At 40.9% G+C, this 23,838-nt stretch overlaps 1 protein-coding gene across 2 annotated transcripts in view; it reads right to left on the reverse strand.

Moving 5' to 3' along the window:
- RPRD1B (regulation of nuclear pre-mRNA domain containing 1B) overlaps nucleotides 1-23,838 on the reverse strand; it is a 59,274-nt gene that overhangs the window by 22,014 nt on the left and 13,422 nt on the right. The window contains exons 3-6 of one of the 2 annotated variants that reach the window (XM_003253564.3): nucleotides 22,406-22,539; nucleotides 13,264-13,376; nucleotides 11,392-11,518; nucleotides 4,654-4,829 (exon numbers count right to left, since the gene is read on the reverse strand). In XM_003253564.3, coding sequence (XP_003253612.1) covers nucleotides 4,654-4,829; nucleotides 11,392-11,518; nucleotides 13,264-13,376; nucleotides 22,406-22,539 — 550 coding nt within the window. The remainder of the gene's footprint in view (nucleotides 1-4,653; nucleotides 4,830-11,391; nucleotides 11,519-13,263; nucleotides 13,377-22,405; nucleotides 22,540-23,838) is intronic. The other variant, XM_030825529.1, reaches the window with a different exon arrangement.

Raw genomic sequence — 23,838 nt, forward strand, 5'->3', positions numbered from 1 at the left:
ACCAGGAGTTCGAGACCAGCCTGCCCAACATGGCAAAACCCCATCTCTACTAAAAATACAAAAATTAGCTGGGTGTGGTGGCATGCGCCTGTAGTCCCAGCTACTCGGGAGGCTGAGGCACAAGAATCGCTTGAACCCGGGAGGCAGTGAGCTCAGATTGCTCTACTGCACTCTAGCCCTGGGCAACAGAGCAAGAGTGTCTCAAAAAAAAAAAAAAAGTCACAGTTAAGAAGGTAAAACTGCAGATTCTTGACCTTTTTTCTTTCCTTAATACTTGTACAAGTAGGTTTCTTTCTCACACACACACTCTTCCACATGCACTGATCATGCTAACAGAACATGTCTGTATTATGTTTTATTCACGCTGACAAGACAAGGAACCCTATCCAACCCACTCACGCTATGTCTTATGAGCTTTGAGCAGACATCTGGGAGTAATGCAGTCACCTCTGTCAACCACAAACAAAGCTTCTCTTTGCTCTGGAAGTGAAGCTGGAAGGCTTTTCTGGTATCTTTGGCCTTTGCCTTTCTGAATGGGCTTTCTTCTATACCCTCCGCATTCTCTAACCTCCTCTTTGGGCTGCCATTTGTGCTTCCTTCCACGTGCCTTCTCCATTTCTAGGTTTTCTCATGTTCATGACAAAAACATTAACCACAGATTTTCAGCAGCATTCCTTCCACCCTTGCCTGGTGTTTAAGGGCCAACATCATAGGCCAAAGTCAATCATGACACCCTGAAGCAAAAGTCAAAAACAAACAAAAAAAGATGATTATCTCAGAACAAAGCATAATTCTACTTAAAGGAAAAAAGAAAAGTAGTACAAAGGAGAAAACCTACAGAAACTTCTAAAAATGGTTACCTTTCCGTCCTAACATATTATTTACAACCAATCATTAAATCAGATTTGTTAAGCCACTTTTAATGCAACCTTAAAAAAACCCCTTTTCTCTACAGAAAAAGGTTACATCAAGTGATGGATTTCAGTCACAGAACAAATATTTATTGAGGAACAAATATGTTCCTGGCACTGTGAGAGCACTCAAAGAGCATACAGTCTAGCAAACTTTGGGAGACCTGCTGAAGGCATTACAGTTTCAGAAACTGTCCATGATTTGATAATTCTCACATTTTTAATAAGCATCTGATCAAATTATTATTAGCATCTTCATTTTTTTCTTGGGCTATTTCAAGGTAGACACAAGTGAGAATATTTTCCTTATTGACAACCTTTCTTGAATTCTACCTTAACCCCTTGTTTGCTACTATTTCCCCCTGACTAGAGCATAAGCCCTATAAGGGGAGAAGTGCATTGTGCCCATCTTTGTACATCTGGCTGGCACAGGCTTTGCTGACTCCCTGAATGAATACACAGCTTCTTAAAGAGCACAGACCTTAATCTCCCACTCCAGCACCTCCTTCTCACATCTGCCTTTGTCTTCTTCAGATACCTGTCTGGTCCAGTCTAATTGCTCCCCATTTATAAACACGCTTCTCTTCTTCAACTGCTAGTTCCTTTTACAAAAAGGTTTTATTGCCTGACAGGAAGTTTGGACTTACCTTAAACCACAATCAGAACTGCCAAATGCCTCCTTAATCTACACTATGTACGATCAAGTGGTTTGGTTTTATGTTCACCTGTGTTTTTTATGCCAGAATATGATTTCCTTGAGGGAAGAAACACAATCTCCTACTTTGAGCCGTAATTCCCTCTCCTACATCCTAGGCTCTGAGTCACCACATGCCCTATCCTGACATGCAGGAGCCACCGATATAAAATTCCCAAGTGAAAGAGAAAAAGATGCTTATTACATAAAGCAAGATACCAAGTTAAAAAGGAAGGCACAAAAAACCTAAGTATATTAGAGCTTTGGGAAGAAAATAGACTCCCAAGCAAATAACCACTTCTCCAAAGAGTTCTGAGAATTTCATGTACGTATACGCTGAAGGCAATGAAAGGATTAAAAAATAAAATATTTAATTAGCATTCTGATATGGAAGTTTTAAAACGGACTGGCTGTGTTACAAAAATGAATGTTAAAAAAGTGGGTAAACTTTATGTACTGCCCCATCACGCAGAGAAGACTTTTGGACAATCTGAAGGAATTCACAGTATTCACGCATCTTTCAAGTGGCACACATTTATCAAGTTGGGCCACCACCATAGGGATGTGATGGGACAGGACCAATCTATTACAGAATGTGAGAGAAAAATCTTAGGTTCAGGACAGCAGACTGCCTACATTTTTAACAAGCGTGGATAAAGAAAAGAACTAAAACCATCTCTCATCTTATATTGTGAAGCGGCCAGATCACTTGACGTCAGGAGTTCAAGACCAGCCTGGCCAATACGGTGAAACTCTGTCTCTGCTAAAAATAAAAAAAAATTAGCCGGGCATGGTAGTACATGCCTATAATCCCAGCTACTCAGGAGGCTGAGATGGGGGATTGGTTGAGCCTGGGAGGTGGAGGCTGCAGTGTGAGCTGAGATCAAGTCACTGCACTCCAACCTGAGTGACAGAGCGAGACTCCATCTCAGAAAAAAACCTTATATTGTATCTAGTCATTTGCTTTCTTTAATGCAGCAAATCGGCTCTATTTTTTTACAATAAATGGTTCTGCTCATGTGCCTCGGAGACATGGTTTGAGGTAAGAACCTTCAGTTCAGACTCTGTACTTTGGTTCTAGTGGTGGGGCCTTTCTGTTCCACTTCTTCAGCAATGGAATGCCAGCCCCATTCCACTGAATGAACCGGGCAGAGCAATGCAGACTGGAAAGTTACAGAACGCATCCAAAGCTCTAATCTGTTTCTCCGCCTTAATGCCCTCTTGTGGCGTCCAGCAAACCACTAGGTTCTACAAAAACCAGAATGATTCCCCAAGAATACACAGAGCAGAGTGCAACTGTGGGAAGGGAAAACAGAACAAAGAGTTAACCAGCTCTACCAACCCGATCTCCTCAAAGACTCTGTCCTCTATGGTTGCTTGCCACGTTCTACCCAACAACAGCTGCTCATGATAATCAATGTCTGACAGATCAGAGAAAGCCCTTAATGTGTCACCAAGGGGCAGTTCAACAGATGGCATGGTGACTTACAACCAGAATCATTAATTACACTCTCTTATTAGTCCCGGGGCACAGTGCTGAAAATGTTTCCTCAGTGAAAGATGAGCATTTCAGATAAATGACCATCTGGTACTGCCTGTAAAACTCCCTTTAGGATCTCTGGTCAGTGCCGATGTCTAAATCTAAGCCGTAGGATTTTTACAGTCCTTTCCCATCTTCCACATTCAAGCAGGCTACGAATGTGAAGTTCCTGCTACCACTAGGCAACACAGTTCCCAGAATCACTGCAGGTAAGGATATGGTAAAAAGTGCCTGCCACTCATTTCCCCTCAAGTCAGATGACAGTGCTGAAAGGCAAATACAATGATCTCAGCCTCAGAGCTAGCTCAATGTTCCCTCCTTCTGTGCCAGAGCACGTTTCCTGAGCACGGAGGTGACATGGCTCTCCCTGTCCCTTGTCTACTCTGAGTGGGATTTAAGAAGTATTTCTTGAAATACAACATGACTGGCTCTCTAACTCAGAAGTGTCCTCCTTCACAAAACCACTAGCTGCAACTCTTTTCCCTATCTCTTAAAAAAGGAAGAGCAGACATTCCTGAAAAGGAAGTGCAGCAGCCTGGGGCAGCAAAAGTTCCCAAACATCCACACTGCTGGCTCTGTTATCCCATGGGACCAAGTACTGAGGGTAAACCACCATGTACTTAATTACGAAGCCAAACAAGTGTATGGTGAGGAAATGTTTCTGAACTCCCTCCCCAAGGTCACTCGGACTAATGTCCTCAACCCAGGGTAGAAATGAGGTCTTCTTCCATAGTTTGAGAACTGTGCTATATAAATACTACTGTGAAATTTAAGAGCTAATTACAGATAGATCTTGGAGGCAGACAACTTCTTGGCCGCAGCATGGATGAAGTCAGAAATAAACCTCCAAACGGCTGGGCGCGGTGGCTCACGCCTGTAATCCCAGCACTTTGGGAGGCTGAGGTGGGTGGATCATGAGGTCAGGAGATCAAGACTACCCTGGCTAACATGGTGAAACCCCGTCTCTACTAAAAATACAAAAAATTAGCCGTGGTGGTGGACGCCTGTAGTTCCAGCTACTCAGGAGGCTGAGGCAGGAGAATGGCGTGAACCTGGGAGGCGGGGCTTGCAGTGAGCCAAGACTGCACCACTGCACTCCAGCCTGGGCGACAGAGTGAGCCTTGAAAGAAACATTTTTCAGCACTTCCCGAATACTACCAAACATACTCTTTGGTTTTCACTGATTTGCTATTCTTTTTGTACCTCAATTCATAATTTTTTTTACAACATGAGTTCAAACAAAAACAATATTAAGATCCTAAGGCTGTGACTAAGAGTTCACTGTTTGTCTCCTACAATCCAGTTTGTTCTGTCCTGGACATATAAGAACATGACTTCAATTTTTAACTGGGCTCAAAGAATTACAGTATCTGACGGATGTTCAGAATTCACATCATGAATTTTTAAACGATAAAAATGTTGTTAATTAGAGCATAATAAATACCTCCTAATATGGGCTACAGGAAGGGAAACATGGGCAGTCTGGGTCTGCCTTTCGATGCACTCACCTCTAGCTTTTTCTCCTTCTCCGACAAAACATCTTTCTGATTCTGGGTATACTCCACCAACATCCGAGCCAGCTGGCGACGGTCCTCCAGTTCTGCTGCCAGGCGCCCGTTATATTCTGCTAGTAACAGACATGCTTCATCTACTGTTTTTGAAAGACGTTCAGCTGCCTCTTTGTCTAAGTACAAATGAGACCAAAAAATAGAGGAAATATACAAATCACATAGGTTATGATTACAAACATTTCTGAGGGAGGTTAATGGTTTCTCTCCCAAGAGGCTGAGAATAAGCCAGAACCTGTGGACAAACAATGAGATGATTGAGCAAGAAACCCAAGTCCTGTCTGTCAACAAGACAGGACACTACTCAATTACCTGAAGTGAGGAAGTTGTATATGGGGGGAATCTGGCATTTCTAAATGCCTGTTCCTGCAAAAGCTCTCCAGACAGAACAAGCAGAAAGAGATATTGAAGATCATCTGTGAAAAAATCGTTCCTTGTCTCTGAGAATTTGAAGTGCTTTCATTTATATTACAGTTGGCCCCTATATCTGTGGGTTCTGTATCTGTGGATTCAACCAACCATGAATGGGAAATACTCAGACCAAAAAACCCCACAAACCAATAAAAATAACAATTAAAAACCCACAATTTTAAAAATACAGAATAACAACTATTTACATAGCATTTACATTGCATTAGCTATGATAAGTAATCTAGAGAGTATTTAAAGTATATGGGAAGATGTTCATTGGTTATAGACAAATCCGACACCATTTTATTTAAGGGCATTGAGCAACCTTGGATTTTGGTATCCTCAGAAGGTCTTGGAACCAAACCCCCATGGATATGGAGGGACAACTGTATTTCATTAAGTAGTCTTTTTACTTTCCACTGGAGTAAAAATTGGCATGCACTTATTTCTTGGGTGTGGGAACTAAGACCCCCTCCCCGCCAAAAAAAAAAACTACATGACAGGTTTCTATATGCAGTGAGCTGAGATGCTGGGACTTGAAGACAGATCTCTAAAATGATCTATAGTACTCTATCTCTTAAACTATGTAAGCCTTGGACCTGGGGATGAACTTCTTCCTACATTCGACAAAATATAAAGTCTGATAAGAAAGAGGTTTTTAAACGTTTCTGAACATGACCCACAGCAGAAATACACTTACGTAAACACACAGAAAAATGAAAGCAGCGTTTCATAAAATACCCATTCTTACTATGTGTGCTCTATCTTCTATTTTATCCCCCCCTTTTTTTTTTTGAGATGGTGTCTTGCTCTGTCACCCAGGCTGGAGTGCAGTGGCATGATCTTGGCTCACTGCAAGCTCCGCCTCCCAGGTTCATGCCATTCTCCTGCCTCAGCCTCCCAAGTAGCTGGGACTACAGGCCCCCACCACCATGCCCGTCTAATTTTTTTGTATTTTTAGTAGAGACAAGGTTTCACTGTGTTAGCCAGGATGGCTTTATTCCATTTTTCAAAAACTGTTTGTCATTAGCTACCAGACTGATTTCATATCCAATTAATGGGTTGTAACTCATGCTTTGGGGGTGGAAAAACATTAAGAAAGGGTATTTTTGGGAAGAAGTGATGAACAAAGGCTCATAATTGAGAAATGAGAAGAAACAAAAGCAGGATCTGTATTTACAAAGAACTGATATAATTAATTATGTGTGGGTAGTGGTGAGATTAGAATTTTAAATATGTATACCTCATTTTTAAAAGGCCTGAATGAATCGAAAGAATAGATTGGTGCTTTGAAACAAAGGGCACCAGAGACTCCAGCAGTACCATGGGACAGTTCCGTGACACTCCCTATGGATACAGGCTGTCAGAGGTGAGAGCTCGCATTTTCCTGGGGAACTAGGATTTAAGAATTCCCAACACAGTATCTCTGGCAAACAGCCATCTGGCTTTTTGATGCCTTCTTAATGTGAATATTGCAAGAGGAACTGCTGAAGGATTCCAGATCGGGTGTAATGCCAAAGATGAGGCACCTGTACCCTCCTCAGGGATGGGAAACAAAAGAATGTCCTTGGTGAAAGGGAAGAAGTGAGCAGAATGGAACACAAAGGAAAGAGATCACCTCAGTCACAGAGGATAAAGGACCGCCAAACTTCTCCTTCCTGCTCAGTGGCTCAGTCCATAAGCAAGCTTCTGGGGTGGTTAGGTTGGTTTTAGTTTTGTTATTGCTTGACTGATCGTTTTTAAAAAATGGTTAATTCAGGTGCCTGTGGCAAAAAATGGCAAATACTAATTTTTAAGATTAAAAAGAAAATCAATTTGCAGCCTCAAGAACTTTTACAAAGGAAATAATTCATTTACACACATAATTACAACCCAGAAAAGTAACTTATAATAGTTTAGTGAGTTATACAAAATAGGCAGTGAAAATGCAGAAGCCAGATGCTCGCTTCGGGGGACCTACCCACGCTGTCCTCACGCTCCCTGCTCTCCTTCACCCATCAGAGGAGTGGCAAGTGCCTCTTTCGGCCAGTCCTCCACGCGGCATGTGCATCCCATTCCCTCTTGTTTCCTCAAAGACTAAACTTCTGCAGCCGTCCCATGTCTTCTCTACCTCAGCAAATTCTCTCTCTCCTTCCTGAAGAACACCACTAGCACACAAACCTGCTGCCATGTATTCCACCTACATACCACTCTCCCACTACTGACCTGCTTCCCTGCTCCCCCTTGCAGCTAAACTCTTTTCAGAGAAGTGTAGCCACCTGCTCTCCTCCTGAGCCCACCACCCCAGTCGGGCTTTATGGCCACCAATCCTCTGCTCAAAACCTTCCAATTAGTTTAACAAATTTGAGTTCTTATAACTAGGCTCTTAGAAACAGCAGAGAATAAAAAGGACAAAAACTCTCTGCCCTCAAGTTTATATTATCAGGTAGGAAGAGAATCAATATACAATATTATGCCTACTTATCAGCTGAAGAGAACTACAGAGAAAAACAAGGCAGAGGAGAAAGAGTGGGGCACTGGAAGGGGAGGAGGATCAACATTTTCAAAAAGGTGGTCAGGGTGAGCTTCGCTAAGGTGATACGTAAACAAAGTCCTAAGAAAATAAGAACCAGCTATGTAACTATCTGGGAGGAACATTTCAGGCGGAGGGGACAGCAAGTACAAAGGCGCTAGGAGGAAAGAGTGACTGGCAAGGAGCCCATGTGACTTGAGCAGTGAGTGAGGGGAAAATAGTAAAAGTCTATGTGGTAACAGAGGCCAGTGAAAGACTCTGCTTTAAAGCTGGGCAGGGGGCTCACATCTGTAATCCCAGTGTTTTGGGAGGCCAGGATGGGAGGATTGCTTGAGCCCAGGAGTTTGAGGTTACAGTGAGCTATGATCATGCCACTGACTCCAGCCTGGGTGATAGAATGAGACTATATCTCAAAAAAAAAAAGGGGGGGGGGGCTCTGGCTTTTACTTTGGTGATGGGGGAAGTCGTGGGGGTGTTATGTGGAGCGAGAGACATGATCTGACTTCTACTGAAGAGGATCACTCTGGTTACTATGTTGAGAATAGAATGATGGCTGAGCAAGAGGAACAAACGAAGCAGCAAGACCAGCTGGAAGGCTACTGCAATATATCAAGTGAACATGGTAGAGACCTGTACCAGGTGGCAGTGGTAGAGGCGGTGACAGGATATCAGATGCTGGTTTTGGTCCCAATCAACAGGAATGATGAGGGCCATTTACCGAGATGGAGAAGACCATGAGTGAAACAAGTTTTAGAGGAAAGGTCAGAAGTTCAGTTTGGGGCAGACTAAGCTTGAAATGCCTATCAAGATATCCAACTAATAAAACTGAGTAGGAGGTTGGATATATGGGTCTCAAGTTCAAGGTGGAAGGGTCAACACTAGAGATGTAAATTAGGAAATCATCCGCAGAAAAACTCTTATTTATAGTCATGAAATTGGGTGAGAATGGCTGCCAGTGAAACCAGCTAAAGAAGGGGGCTAATATGAAGAGGTCAAGGAAGAGCGAAGAAACCAGCAAGGAGGCTGAAAGGACACAGAAAGAGAGGAGGAAAGCTAGAATAATGCAGGGTCCTAGTTCCCACTGCTACTGTAGCAAATTACCACAAATTTAGTGGCTTAGAATATCACCAATTAATTATCTTATGCCTTATCACAGTTGCTTCCTCCATTTTCAAAGCACATCGCTTCAACCTCTGCTTCCACGGTAATACCTCCTTCTCATTCCCCCTCTCCCACCTTCCTCTTACAAGGACCCTGTGATTACACTGGGTCCTCTTAAATAATCCAGGGTAATCTCCTCATCTCAAGATATTTAATCACATCTGCCAAGTCCTTTGGCCATATAAGATTACATATACACAGGTTCTGTGGATTAAAACATGGGCATTTGGGGGGTGGGGGGTCAGGAGGCATTATTCCAACTACTACACCAAGTGAAGAAAGTATTTTCAGGACGAAGAAATAATCTACCAGGCCAAATACTACTGGGGTGAAGTTAAGATGGAGGCAAAGAATCCACCACTGAGTTCAGCAACAAGGAAGTCATCAGCAACTGGGAGGACGGGAAGTGGAGAGACAGCACAGGCAATCCATTCAGGTGGTTTGGCCAAATAGAACAGAGAAATGAGGCAGTAGCTAGAGGAAGATATGGGGTCAAGAAAAAAATCTTCCCAAGTGGGGGAAAAATTCATGTTTTTATGCTATTGAGAATGATCCAGTAAAGAGTAAAAAAATGGAAAATGTAGGAGAAAAGGGGAGCATTGTTGGAGCAATGGCCTTGGCTAGATGAGAAGGAGCAGATTTTAATACACAGAGAGGCGGGTTTAGAAAACAGCATGTCCATGCAGAGAAACAGGAGGAAAAGTCAACTCAGACGTGTTAGTTTTTCCCAGCCACATTCCGCTGCACAGGTTCGGGAAAGGAACAGACAAAAAGCTAAATTTAAGAATGGTGGTTGCCAGGTGATATGGGAAGTGAAAAATGATGAGTTATTGTTTAATGGGTATAGAGTTTCAGTTTGGCAAGACGAAAAGAATTCTGGAAACTGGTTGTATAACAACGTGAGAATACTTAGCACAACTAAACTGCACACCTTTACGTTTATGTAGCTTACCATTTTATATGTAGTTTATTTCATATGTATTTTACCACAACTAAAAATCAAAATAAAACAAGTATTTTAAAAGGAAGCTACATGAGACCTTTAGGTCAGTGAAACAGAGAAACGAAATTACATACATGGCTAGCTTTACATTAACTTGCTTGCAATTTTTGCAGATTATGATTTTGACAGTAAGAATAAATGAAGTGGTCCTTTTAGTAGTAAGTATTTTTAAAACGTGATTTAACCTGTTTAGGGATTTTGCCAGGAGACTACACTGAAGGGAGAAAGAGAAGAAAATAGGTTGAAGGTGTGTGTGAGGAAGTGAAAAGAGAGACTCCAATCTGAGTAAAGAAGAAAATGAGGACTCGAGGGCTAGGAAGAGGTGGGGGAGGAATCACGAGACTGCAGGTCCCAGTGGGGTGAATTCCTGGGGTGGGAAAGCAGAGTTAGGGGCTGAGATGCTTCTTGCATGACTCAGAAGGCCTCCAAGCTGTGTTCTTCAACCCAGTACACCCACTGCCTGAGGTCTTTCCCTGTGCTGCTTCCTCTGCCTGGTGGCACTTCCTTCCCTTGGATATCCTCATGGCTTGCTTCCTAATTTTTCGGGTCTCTGCTCAAGGTCATCTCACCAGAAAGGCTTTCCCCGAACACCTTTAAAATACCATTAATACCGCCTGCAATCATTCTCCGCTCCCACCACCCTGCTTTATTTTTCTTCTTGACACTTCACTTGAGGGGATATAGGTGGGCCTCAAATATTTGTTGAGGGAAACATTTCATCAGTGACCTTGATTTCCTTCAGATAGATATGGAAGAAGTTAGAGAAGCAGCCAAGTCAAGGGACTGGAGTGGGAAAATGGTGGCCTTTGGAAGACAGTGGAATGAAAGGCCTGAGCTTTTTTAAGGGGAAGAACATAGTCTTTGTAGCCTAGATTAGAATCCCAAGATCCACTACTTGTGTGACCTTGGACAAGACACCTATCTTCTGAAAGCCTCAATGTCCTCCTATGCAATATGGAGACACACATTCAGTCATCTCCAAAGACTATCACAAAGAACAGAAGTACCGGTGCAAAGTCTACTGTCAATATTAGTTCATGTTGCATTCCTTCCTTTCAATTTCCCATGCGGAAAGCAGGAATCATGTCAACTGCCCCTCCCTGTTTAACTAGGGAGGTCACGATTAGGGCAAAATGACATGTCTAACACACACCTGAAATTCCTGGCATTGAAGGCACTATCATCTACAAGGCTTGTCAGAGAGCAGGGTACAAATCACACAGCCCTGAATCATAATTTTTTTTCTTTTAGTAAGAGGGTTATGCGTCTAACAGACAGAATACCTAATCTACCCCACCCACCCCACAGGCACACAATTTGTACTATGTTTTTAACAGACCTTATTTAGAGTGCCACAGGTTGTGGCACACCAGCATTTCTGCAATAATTCCTAGAATCACTATTCAAGCTTTGACTATTTCAAAAGTTTCTTTGTTCACCATGTGAGCTACATTTGCAAATCCCAAGATGGTAGAGCAACCAATACAACATGAAAAGTAGTCTATATCTGCAGACGTAAGTATGGCCTAGGGTTAGCTGTATTAGTTATGTCCCTCTTTCCTCACCTTTCACCCAAACTCTACCTTCTCACCTGTTATTTTTTCCAATAGAGAAACATCTTGCACTTCCTGGGGCAGAGAAGCAATTTTCTGTCGGACAGTAGCATCCCCTGATGCGGCATTTTCCAGATCCTGCAAAGCTTTGATTAGTTCCTCAGTCTGTAAAATGAAAACACAAACAACACTATCCATTAAGACATGGGGTTTAAAGAAAATTAGTTGGAGTTAAATGAGGAGAAAACAAATTCTAAAAACAGTCATTCCTGCCATTTCTTAAAAAAAACTGTTCTTAGCCCCAGAGCTTACATATAAGTCAATGTCACAGACTCTAAGAAAATCTACAAAATTAGTTTATCTAAGTCCATGGAAGAACATGAATGAAATTCTGAATATATATATATTTTTTTAATTCTAAAAGAACATGTTTTTGGCAATTCAAAACATTGGAGTTTGGTTCATGTTGCTTAATTTCAAATGATGTATCATTTCCAGTATAGAATAAAGGTATAAATATCAGATGTTAACAATTGTGTGTTGTGGCCAGGTGTGGTGGCTCGCACCTATAATCCTAGCACTTTGGGAAGCCAAGGCAGGAGGATCACTTGAGCCCAGGAGTTCGAGACCAGCCTGAACAATATAGCGAGACCCTGTCTCTACAAAAAAATAAAAATAAAATAATTAGCCAAGCATGGTGGCATGTGTCTACAGTCCCAGCTACTTGGGAGGCTGAGGTAGGAGTATCACTTGAGCCCCGGAGGTTGAGTCTGCTGTGAACTATGATCATGCTACTGCACGCCAGCCTGGGTAACAGAGCAAGATCCTGTCTTAAGAAGAAGAACGAAAAAATTGTACGTTGACTGATCAACCTACTTCAATTCTTTCTTGAGTTTTCTTGACAAAATGAATGTCACTCCCAAAATTAAATGTATCAAACTTATTATAAACCAAGGCGGAAAAAACAAGAAAAGTAAATCAGGGATGCATTTTCTCTATATATCAAAAAGGAGTTTCTTAAATTGTCAGAAAACAATGCTAACAGGCCACTCCATAATCACCAAGGAGTAGCTAGCTCTGTAGATGGTAGTTAGATTACCCTGAAAGGTAATAATCTAGGCTGTCATCTTTAAAGTGTTTAAATCCAAAGATATATGACCTAACACTGCTGTCATTTAATCCCTAGTCTAACTCAACACCGTAACATAACGCAAACTAGACATGCTTCCTATTTACATAGGCTTTAAGCATGACCATGTGTAATAAAGCTGTTTTAGGCAAAATAAGATGAAGGCCCCGCCCCCCCTTGAAAAGAGCATGGGCTCTGAAGTCAGACACATCTGGATTTAAATTAAGACACTGGTCAAGTTACTTAAACTGTCACCTTGTGCCCAAATTCTTTCATTTAGATTTTGTAAGCTAACCTGTATAGCCAAATAACACAAACACATGGGTAAAGACTAACTCCCTGTTTTAATATTTAATAGGCTATAGTGTAGCAAATTTGCTATTGACACACAGACTGTTTTTAGATATTAATGAGTTATTTACTTTATAAAACTACCATGCTACTGGAGACAGGCCATGGTAGAAGACTTTTGAATGTCTTTGTAATATTATCTATCCCTTTCTCCAAAATCTATTTTTAAAGAATATTCTTAATTTCTAGGATTGAAAAAACCAAGTCCAAGTACTTTATAAAACATAAGCCCATCCCAGAGTTATGGCACGCAAAGACATAGTGACGCCTGCCATCCGGCAAGCTCCTTTGGGCAGGATGATGCACGGGGCCCGAGAGGTGCCCTCTGATGATTCCATACCAGTGGTCACTGGCGCCACCTTGTGGCCATAGTCTTCAACTAGAGGTCACTTTAAGCCACTCTTCCTACTCTCTGGGGGTCAAGACCTACCAAGAGGGGTCCTGCAGAAGGATCCTGAGGAGAGTAGCTGCCAGGGTAGTCGTCATCCTCCTCCTCTTGAATTTGCTGAAAAGTTCGTTTCAGAGATTTCTTCTCTTCTGTTGCTAGAGGAAAAAGTGATAAATTTGAGTCACATATCCTGTAGTGATAAGTCACATGCTATGCACAATGGGCCACATGTAAAAACAGGGCAGAAGGGGCACACATTTTCAGAATGGCTTAATAGTAACCTTTATGCTAGTTATTTTAAATTGACTGTAGTTCCCTACATTACTGAAAAGAGTCAAACAGGTCTTTGTCCGTCATCTCAGACTGATTCTCTGGTAAAATACTACGGAAAACAGGCATCTAAAGCGAAACTTACCCAACTATCACACTTGAGTAAGAAACTCATGGGACAATACAATGAAGCAAACCAACGTGTGCTAGGGTTTACAGAGAACATATTGTGTATAAAATGAGATACGTTATGCTTTCCAGTGATCATTTCAGAAATAGGAGAGAAAATTTTATCAATAAAATTGTGTCAAACACAAATATTCTTTACACTATTCCCCTAAAAATAAAATAAATCTAATTTTACCTTAAAATTAAAATAACCATTACTGAGACATGTGATTGATACTACTGAGAAAAATTACTTAAGTTACCATTTTAAATTTAACCACTTTTGAGGCTGACAGGTTACATTCTTTATGATCTATCTGCACCGTTATGTTTTTACATTGTTATGACAGATGTGTTAATTCCAAAATCATTCTTTTTGCATCAAATTAGACAATACGAAATAAATGCCAAACAACTGTGGGAAATAAATCTAAATGATAAATTCTAGTTTAGAAAGTAAAGAAATATTGGACACAGCCTGTGCCTGGCATTGCAATAGTTTCCTTTTAATCTTTCCAACAATTTTAAGATACAGCATCTCCATCTGACAGGTGAGAAAACAAAGGCCAGGGAGGTTAAATGACACACTTACGGTATGACTCCAAAACCTGTCCTCTTTCCACTGCACTCGAATTACTTAGCACCACACAGGTACCCTCTCATTTAGAAAAAAAAAGGGGGGACACCAGGCACCTGCTTCAGATACATACACATTTTTTGCTTACACACTTTCTTCCGGAACTTTCTCCTGTTCTCTACATTATATACACCATGTACTAACTGACCAAACTTATGTTTGAAGTGAAAGCCAGGTCAATATCATGAGTTTTATTTTTATTTTATTTCTTTTAGATGGAGTTTTTGCTCTCTTGCCCAGGCTGGAGTGCAGTGACACGTTCTCAGCTCATTGCAACTTCCGCCTCCTGGGTTCCAGCAAGTCTCCCACCTCAGCCTCCCGAGTAGCTGGGATTACAGGCACTTGCCCCCATGCCTGGCTAATTTTTGTATTTTTAGTAGAGTCAGGGTTTCATTCACCATGTTGGCCAGGCTGGTCTCGAACTCCTGGCCTCCAGTGACCCACCCACCTCGGCCTCCCAAAGTCCTGGGATTACAGGTGTGAGCCACCACGCCTGGCCAAGTTTCATTTTTTCTTAATGTTTTTGTCTATTACAAAAAGAGGAGACAGCAGCATCTGCAATACAGGCCGTCCTCACTTTGTGCATGCATTCTATTATACACAGATTTGTTATCATGGCTTCGTTAAATGACACCACTCCCTCAATAAAACAAGTTTGAACTTCAGTTACCATGGCATATTAACTCTTGAGTAGTTGCATAAAGTACAAATTTTGCTGCTAACTTCAGCCCCCAAATTATGATCAGTGACCAATCACATCATTCTTCAAGTCTATCAGTGATTGGTCACCGCACACCTGTTATGCAGGTCACACAAAGACAGCAAAGTGCTTCGCTGTGCTGTCTCCTTATCACCCAGTGATAACACCCACATTTTATAAAAATGAATGATAAGAGGGTATTGATCATAAAGACGAATGTGGAACAAAGAAACTGAAACAAAAGCTAATGCTGGAACTGAAATCCCAATGGCACATCAATGAAGTTACAGAAGGAAGAGCACGCTGCAGGATGCTGCCACTGCCAGCATCAGAGGGAGCCTAGACCCATGGCCAGAGGAACTTGTAGAGGCCAACTTAGCAAAGAAGAAAGTGGGAGTGATGAAAAGAATGACAACGTCCTAGAGGAAGAGACACTAACAAAAAAAACAACAACTGCATGCTAAAGAAACTGAGAGGTATTTTACAATACTGAAAGCATAAAAGATAAAATGTTGGAAGCTGATCCAAACAAAATACAGTATGACAATTTGCAAAGCCATAGAAAAGATGTTTGCTCTGTATATGTATATAAATTATACCAGAAGAAGGCAACCCTTGTTCAAACTACTCTTGATAAGTTTGTTACAAAGAAAACACACTTTAATTCTCAACGTTTCTAATTTGTTGTTACAGCATATTAAATAACTATTAGTTTACTATCTCTTTTGTTTCCCTACACACTTGGAATCAACAGTGAGTTTTTAATTCTTTGACAAAAAAAATTTTTAAAGCCACAGAACAATCATAATCTTCCCCACTGATTATAAAGATTGCTTTGCATGGGTTCAGCTTGCACGGTCACGGTTATAGTCCTGCATCACTATGCAAAGCAAAGATTGCTATATTTTTAATACGAAAAATCTATTAGGATAAAATTTACGTAAGAAACACCTAACAGTACTTTGTACATAGTAGCTGCCTAATTAATGTGTGCTATGACCCATGCAGACACTTAGCCACTGTGGCATCAAGGCAGTCATGTGGAAGGAGTGGCCATTAGCAGGTAAGTACAAACTTCAAAATTTTTTATACTGTTCTGTTTGCTTTCAAGCATCTAGAAGAGTACTCGGTAAGTAACTACTAGATACGCTAAAGAAGGTAGAAAAAAATTATAAAACTTGAAATCCTTCTGTTTTCAAACTCTCACACAGAAATTATTATATATAAACATCAAACACTACCTCAAGACACTTAGAATTCCTGAATTTTGGCACTGGGAGGACTTAGATAGACCTATACCTTTGTTTCCCCCAACTCAAATTTTCATGAAAATATCTAGGTCCACAGGTTGCAGTTTGCCCAAAGTCAGAGGGTTTGTTAGTGTAAATGTGGGTGCTACAGATCAAAGCCTCCTTATCTGGGATTATCTTTACCACTACACACTGCTGCTCACAAACAGCATTACAAGACTTAAAATAAGAAATCATTTTAGGACAACGTATGTCCTTTGCCATCCTGATGGCAGAGGACACAATAGGTGTTAACCATTACCCTACTTTTCCAGTTTCCTCCTATTTCCATTTGGAGGACCTACTGGTGCTACAAACGTAAGATTTCTGGACATGAATTACTAATCATTTCCCCCACAGGGCTCCTCATTCCCTGAGCTACCTATTTCCATTATGAACACTTTCACTGACCTGTCTTCCAGGTACAAGGCCTTAGAAACCATTAGAATCTATCCCAAGGTCCCAGTTTCTAGCAGATTCCATACCTCAGAAGGATGCCTTACATACTCCCTCCCTCTGCTCCTTCACCTACACAGCCTCTTATCAGCAATCTGCCCTTTGTCACAGCTGGTTAAGACCACTGTCTCCCCGCCTCTAGTTGCTCCTTTCCCAAGTTAGACTACACAGTTGTCCCTCAGTATCCATGGGGGATTGGTTCCAGGACCGCCATGGATATCAACATCTATGGATACTCAAGATCCCATTACAAAATGGCATAGTATTTACATATAACTTACGCACACATCCTGCCGTATACTTTATGTCTAGATTATAGTACCTAATACAATGTACATGATATGTAAATAATTGTCACACTGTTTTGTTTTTAAAGTATGTATTATTTTTACCCAAAATATATTCAATATGCAGCTGGTTGCATTCGCAGATGTGGAACCTGTAAATATGGAAGACTGTATTCTATTATTAAATTAATCTTCCTAAAGCGGAATGCTCACTCCATCATGTCCCTATACATAAACTTTAAGGGGCTTCTAATGATTCTACAGATTCCTCCTAAGTTCAAAGCCTAATGATGACAATGGCCTCCAACTCCCACGGCACTCGGGCCTCTCTTAAAGCACCTGGCCTTGCTATTCTGGCCACTGGCAAGCGTTCTTCTCCAACAGGAGCACTTTGTGTCTTATTCCTCTACATCCCTACAGTACCTAGAAAAGGGCTGACAGGTCGGAGTTTGAAACTGCTTGAAGGGAGGAGTCACAGAGCTTGGAAAATGCTAGTGCTGGGCCAGAAATGACTATCACTGCTACGAAGTCAGCAGTTACGGTGTCCAGTATTGTCAGTCTAGTCAGACAGCCATTAAAAATAACTTAGGATTTCCAGGTTTCCTTTTCAAAAGCTATACATTTTTTAAAAAATTAAAATTACTTTAAAAACTAGAATATTTGTCAGTTCCATTTCTACATCTGAACTTAAGGTAGGCCTTCCACTATCAATTCAGCTTCTACCACAGTATATATTTACACTCCTTTTTCAATCACTCAACCACTCTGTTTACAGGCAGGACAAACTGTGGGGGTAGCCAAAGTCCTTCTGTCCTCATACTGGGCACCTTCTATTCTATCCTCCAACTTGTCCCTCTGTCTCCAGCGGGCCTTGTACTCAGCTAACCTTAAGTAATCCTCGTTACCTAAGGGTTTATGGTATGCCTCTTACAACCTGATTGTGGGAGAATTTCAGACACTATGGCACACTGTGAAACTAATCTTAAGGCAAAAAGCTGGCCTACAGGCTCCCAAATCACATTATAATAAGCAGCCATCTACCGTAAAGCTGGATCTTCTAGAGGATCCACTTGAAATTTTCTATGATTAAAAAAAAAAAAAAAAAACCCTGTGTTTGGTCCAAGTGCAGCGGTGTTTACAACTAATTGATCGCCATCAGTTACAGGTTTTTTTGTTCCTTCTCTACTCCCACTGCTTCAATTGACTAATTAACAACAACAAACACACCTATAGATTTTATATTATTTTTATAATGAGAAAAGGATCAGGAAATATTGTTTGCAACAGCTCCCTCATTCTTTGCTCCACCCCTGCATAATAAAGGACATTTTAATACGGCACATTAAACTTTACTTGTGGAAAGAAAAGAACCTGTAACAGATAAAAGTCTAACATTTGAGGCACAGTTCTACAAGCTGTCTACCCTTACCATCTCACTGAACTGAGTAGCCAAATCCAGGCATAAACCCAGGGAAGTTGCACCTAGAACTCATACTCTTAGCTACCATGTTCTCCAGCCTCACACAAGAACTGGGTGACTGAAAATATTAAAAACCTCTTCTTACTTTTGCTACCAGATCATATACAGAAACTCAGCATATTAGATACTAGAACTGGCAGGGGCAAACAAAACTCATATCATCGCCCCACTGATAATATCTTACCTGCATTATCTCAAGTAATCCTCATCACAACCCTAGAAGGTATTACCATTAATAGCCATACTGTACAGTGAGGATCTGAGCTTCAGAGGGATCAAATGCTATGGCCAAGGTCACAGAGCTTTAGAAATGACAGCTAGGGGCTGGGCGTGGTGGCTCACACCTGTAATCCCGCCACTTTGGGAGGCCGAAGTGGGCGGATCACCTGAGGTTGGGAGTTTGGGACCAGCCTGACCAACATGGAGAAACCCTATCTCTACTAAAAATACAAAATTAGCCAGGTGTGGTGGCACATGCCTGTAATCCCAGCTACTTGGAAGACTGAGGCAGGAGAATCACTTGAACCTGGGAGGCGGAGGTTGCGGTGAGCCAAGGTCGCACCATTGCACTCCAGCCTGGGCGACAGAGCAAGACTCCATCTCAAAAAAAAAAAAAAAAAAAAAAAAGAAATGACAGCTAGAATACTGTGGAAGCCTGAATAGCTAAACTATATTAAGATCCAGGAAAGCTGGGTAACCTACTCACAAATTCCTACCAAAATTCAAGTTTATTGAAACCATGTGCTTTCAGGAAATACCACAGTGTGAAGAATATCAGCTTTAAAGTCATATAGACCTGGGAATTCGCCACTTATCAATTATCTTTCTCTGAACAAAATTACTATACCTTTTGAGCCAGTATCCTTATCTAAAGTATGAAAATAATACCAAATTCACAGAGTAGTTGTAAGGATCTAAAACAAATTAACATGAAAAGCAGCCAGCAGAGGCTGGTACATAACGGATGCTCAATAAATGCTAGTCCCTTTGTATCTACCCTCTCTCTCTAAATCCTCCTACAACCATATACAACATGAGTCACATGTGGCTCAAATAAAAAAAGTTCCATTCAGTCAAGCAACACCTTGAGTATTCTCAAGAGTAGAGAACTTTTCTCCTTTTCTTACTTTTTAAATTTTGTTTTTAACTGACAAATAATAATCGTATATATTTATAGGGTACAGTGTGATGTTTTGAGAGACACCTTTAGAACACCTCGAGAGACAGGTTTATAAACTTAATACCCAGTTCTAAAACAGAATTTCTAAACTCATGCATTCTCTAATGTTGTAAGAACTGTCAAATTTCCATAGAAAAATTTTTATTTCAGAGGTAAACTCCATGAAGTTGCCTGAAGACAAAGAATTACCCATGAATCAAAGCTGGAATATAAAAGGACTACTCAAATTTGGAAATAAACTTCTGGAGAACTCATCAACATTTGAAAGGACTGTGGTAAAATATTCTGATAACTCAGATCCAGAGAAGAGAGTGAAGACAGAGTGAGTCAGCTGGGACTAACACACGTTGAAATCTTTTGATGTGTGTTTTCATCTTTATAGAATAGAGAAAGAGAAATTATCTTTAGATCAGCATTATCCTCTACCTAGAGGAAACTGCCTCTGTTATTGTTAATGTCTGTCTAGACTCTCAAAAAAAAAATCAGAAACCCAATGAAGCTATTTCCAATACTATCACTGCCACAAATTCCACACATTCCCAGAGTGCAAACCTATTCCTCACTCTTTTCTCCCTCTTTCCTATAGCATCTAGCATAGCTGTTTTTCAAAGTATGTGTCCAAAATTGTACATTAAATTGAAATTCAACATTAGCTTCAAACATCCTTTCAAGGCTCTCCTACTTGCCCAAAGGTGTTTTTAAAAACCAGCACTGTTTACCAATGAACTCTCAGGCAGAGTAAAGAATGCTGAGTAATTCCCCAAAGCTGTACTGAAGACCTCCAAAGGACACAATACAAACACCAGAATCCAATGCAGGAAACATCTTGCTTTTCAGAAGCTACCAATCACCTGAGTGATCCTAAAATTATCTTCTAGCAACACCAAGTAAAACAACAATGACCTGCAGTCTGAAAGCACTTATGTCATTCACAGAAAGCCTCTAACCTTTGGTTTCACAGGAAAGTTACCCACTGTAAAATGCAAATAATTCCAGACCTGGAAAGGATCATGAAGGGTACACAAAAGGGTTGCTCAGTGAAGGATACTGTCACACATGCTAATCATGACTAGGTTCTATAGCAGATGCATGTACAAAGTACCAGAGAACAAGGAGGGAATGACCACATGGGCCCAGACAAGCCAGGGAAGATGTCAGAATGAGAGTTGCATTCTTGGAAAATGAGTTTATCACACAGTGAAAGCGGTAGAAGGACATCAAGTAGAGGTAACAGTAGATGGAAAGGAAGCAGTGCCAACAGAGCATCCAGAGGGGAAACTGTTGGCAATTCAGTTTGGCCACAGAATACAGTGTAAATGAGGAAGTGGCAGGAGAAGAATCTGGAAAAACAGGCTAGTTCAGATAGAAAGGGTCTTCAATACTATCAGTACTTGGACTTGATCCTCCAGGAAACAAGTATGTATGCAGGCAGGTCAGATCTGTAGCTAAGAAACATGTCATGCCAACTAGAATTAAACCACAACTAACCAGAAGCCAAGTAACTAAACAACATTTGATCTTACTCTGTAAAGAAAAAAATAGGCCAGGTGCGGTGGCTCACGCCTATAATCCCAGCACTTTGGGAGGCTGAGGCAGGTGGATCACGAGGTCAGGAGTTCAAGACCAGCCTGGCCAAGATGGTGAAACCCTGTCTCTACCAAAAATACAAAAATCAGCCAGGCATGGTGGCAGGTGCCTGTAATCCCAGCTACTCAGGAGGCTAAGACAATGAACTGCTTGAACCCGGAAGGCGGAGGTTGCAGTGAGCCGAGATCATACCACTGCACTCCAGTCCGGGTAACAGAGAAAGACTCTGTGTCAAAAAAAAAAAAAAAAGAAAGAAAAAAGAAAAAATAATATAAGCTCTTATTAAGGGCTTTGCAAAATTCACACACAGATGCACTTCCTAAAGATATCCTGGGTTCAGTAAAGATCAAAATCAATTTTAAGGTGGGCGCAGTGACTCACACCTGTAATCCAGCACTTTGGGAGGCCGAGGCAGGCAGATCACTTGAGGTCAGGAGTTCGAGACCAGCCTGGCAAACATGGTGAAACCCTGTCTTTTCTAAAAATACAAAAATTAGCCGGGTGTTGTGGCAGGTGCCTGAATCTCAGCTACTCGGGAGGCTGGGGCAGGAGAATGGCTTGAACCCAGGAGGCGGAGGTTGCAGTGAGCTGAGATCACGCCACTGCACTCCAGCCTGGATGACACGGCGAGACTCTTGTCTCCAAAACAAACAAACAATTAACTTTAGACAGACACCATGCTGACAATCCTAAGGATATGTTTCAAAAGCACATCTACATTTAATTAAACCAAGTTCTTAAAAAGTTAAGAAACTTATCCAAGGTCCTATTGTAGTTAATGGCAGAGCAAGGACAAAATCTTAGTCCAGGCTACTTCCTAGTTCACCACAACACTGAACAACTTTGTTGTTCCTTTCCTTGTGCAAGGAAAGTCTCTGAAAGACAGAAGCAAGCCAGGGAAAACAGAGAGCAAAAGTCAGATGTGAGAGGATGAATAGCATGAATACTAGAACCAGGCTTACACGCTGTGAGCACTACATAAATTCTCACCATCATTCATGATCATCTCTCTCTCTGAAGAATCATAAAATCGCTGGAGGTTGTTCACAGCAAACCCCACTGCAGCTTTTCATATTTGATTCGAAAGTAGGCAAAGACCAAGAGCTGTAAACATGTGGTGATGTTTCTACCTTTGGGGGGAGGGCTCTTGGAGTCCTCCATAGACAGCTTCAGCTGCTGTATGAACTCGCCGCCATACACACTTCGTTCTTGCCAGATGTTCAGCAATCTTTCTAAAGGTTTTTTACAGCCTTCATCTGCCTCTCTGCCCAGAAAAGATGAAAAGATATATATAAGCTTAAGATCTTTTGTTTTTAATTAGGACAGACCTACTTAAAAAAAAAAAAAAAGAAATCAACAACTGACTAAATGATTTACACATTTAAAAGCAAAAGAATAAGGTACATATTGTAATACCTGGATACCCAAAACTTGACCACAAACTACATTCTTCGTGTAGTGGGAGGGATCATGCCATAATCGAAATCAAATACGACCAAAAGTCAATGGCCAATTTTTACAGACAGAAAATTATCAAAACTCCATCTTATCAATTGTGATAGCTTGCTTTTTAAGAAGACGTTAATTAAAATGTACTGCCAGACATTCTGCTGGAAATTAAAAGTGGATCAGAACTCTTAGATAGAAAAATGATTTTAAAAAACCAGACGTTTAAAACAGGAAATAAATTCACTGCAACTCATCAATTCTAACACACCAACACCTCTAACATGTATAAACACAATCACATATATGTATATGTCAAGACTCATTCCAGTTCTAACCACTTCATAATTATTTTAATTCTGGGCTAAGTCCATAGTCCAGGTTCACACAAAGGTATCTGATAATCTTAGAACACACTTAATAATGCAGTCCTTCATAATTTATATCAAAGGATATGAATTAGAAGTTAGAAAATGTTTTCTCCTGACATGTTAACTCCTGAAACAGGATATAAAGGACTATACTAGCACTCACTGAGAACCAATTGCCTACAATAAAATGTCAGACAGCAAGCAGAAGATTGGGTTAGACTTTCTGAAAGCAAAGTGAATTCAGTCACCACCCACTGTTACCATGAATTCTTCTGTTTTGTGAGGGGGTTTAAATGGCAACGATCTTATACTGAATGACTTTAAACAAGAAGCGATACCTCGACATCTTAGTATCTAAGTTAAATGGCTTTTGGTAGGAACTTCAAGAAGAAACCATGCCAAATTCAACTGAGATGGGAACTCTATTCACACCCAACCGTGACAACGCTTTCATAAACTCAAGGCGAACTGAGGTTTCAGCCTAGCCTGGTCAGAATGTCTTACTTATGAATTATTAGTGGTAAATTTCACTGACTAAAGGACTCAATCAGGGTACATAAAAATTAAACTTTTTAAAGTCAGAAGTGAGGGTTCGGGAAAAAAAAGGAAAAACATTTCTACTGCTAAGTTTATAAAGCTTAAAAATATGACCCAATTACTTGATATTTGTGATAAAACACTTTTACTCCACCTTCAAAATATATCCATAAATGAGTTATTTCTCATCTTTTCCTCTGCTATCAATC

Source organism: Nomascus leucogenys, chromosome 13 (genome assembly GCF_006542625.1).
Source record: "Nomascus leucogenys isolate Asia chromosome 13, Asia_NLE_v1, whole genome shotgun sequence".
Classification (NCBI taxonomy): domain Eukaryota; kingdom Metazoa; phylum Chordata; class Mammalia; order Primates; family Hylobatidae; genus Nomascus; species Nomascus leucogenys.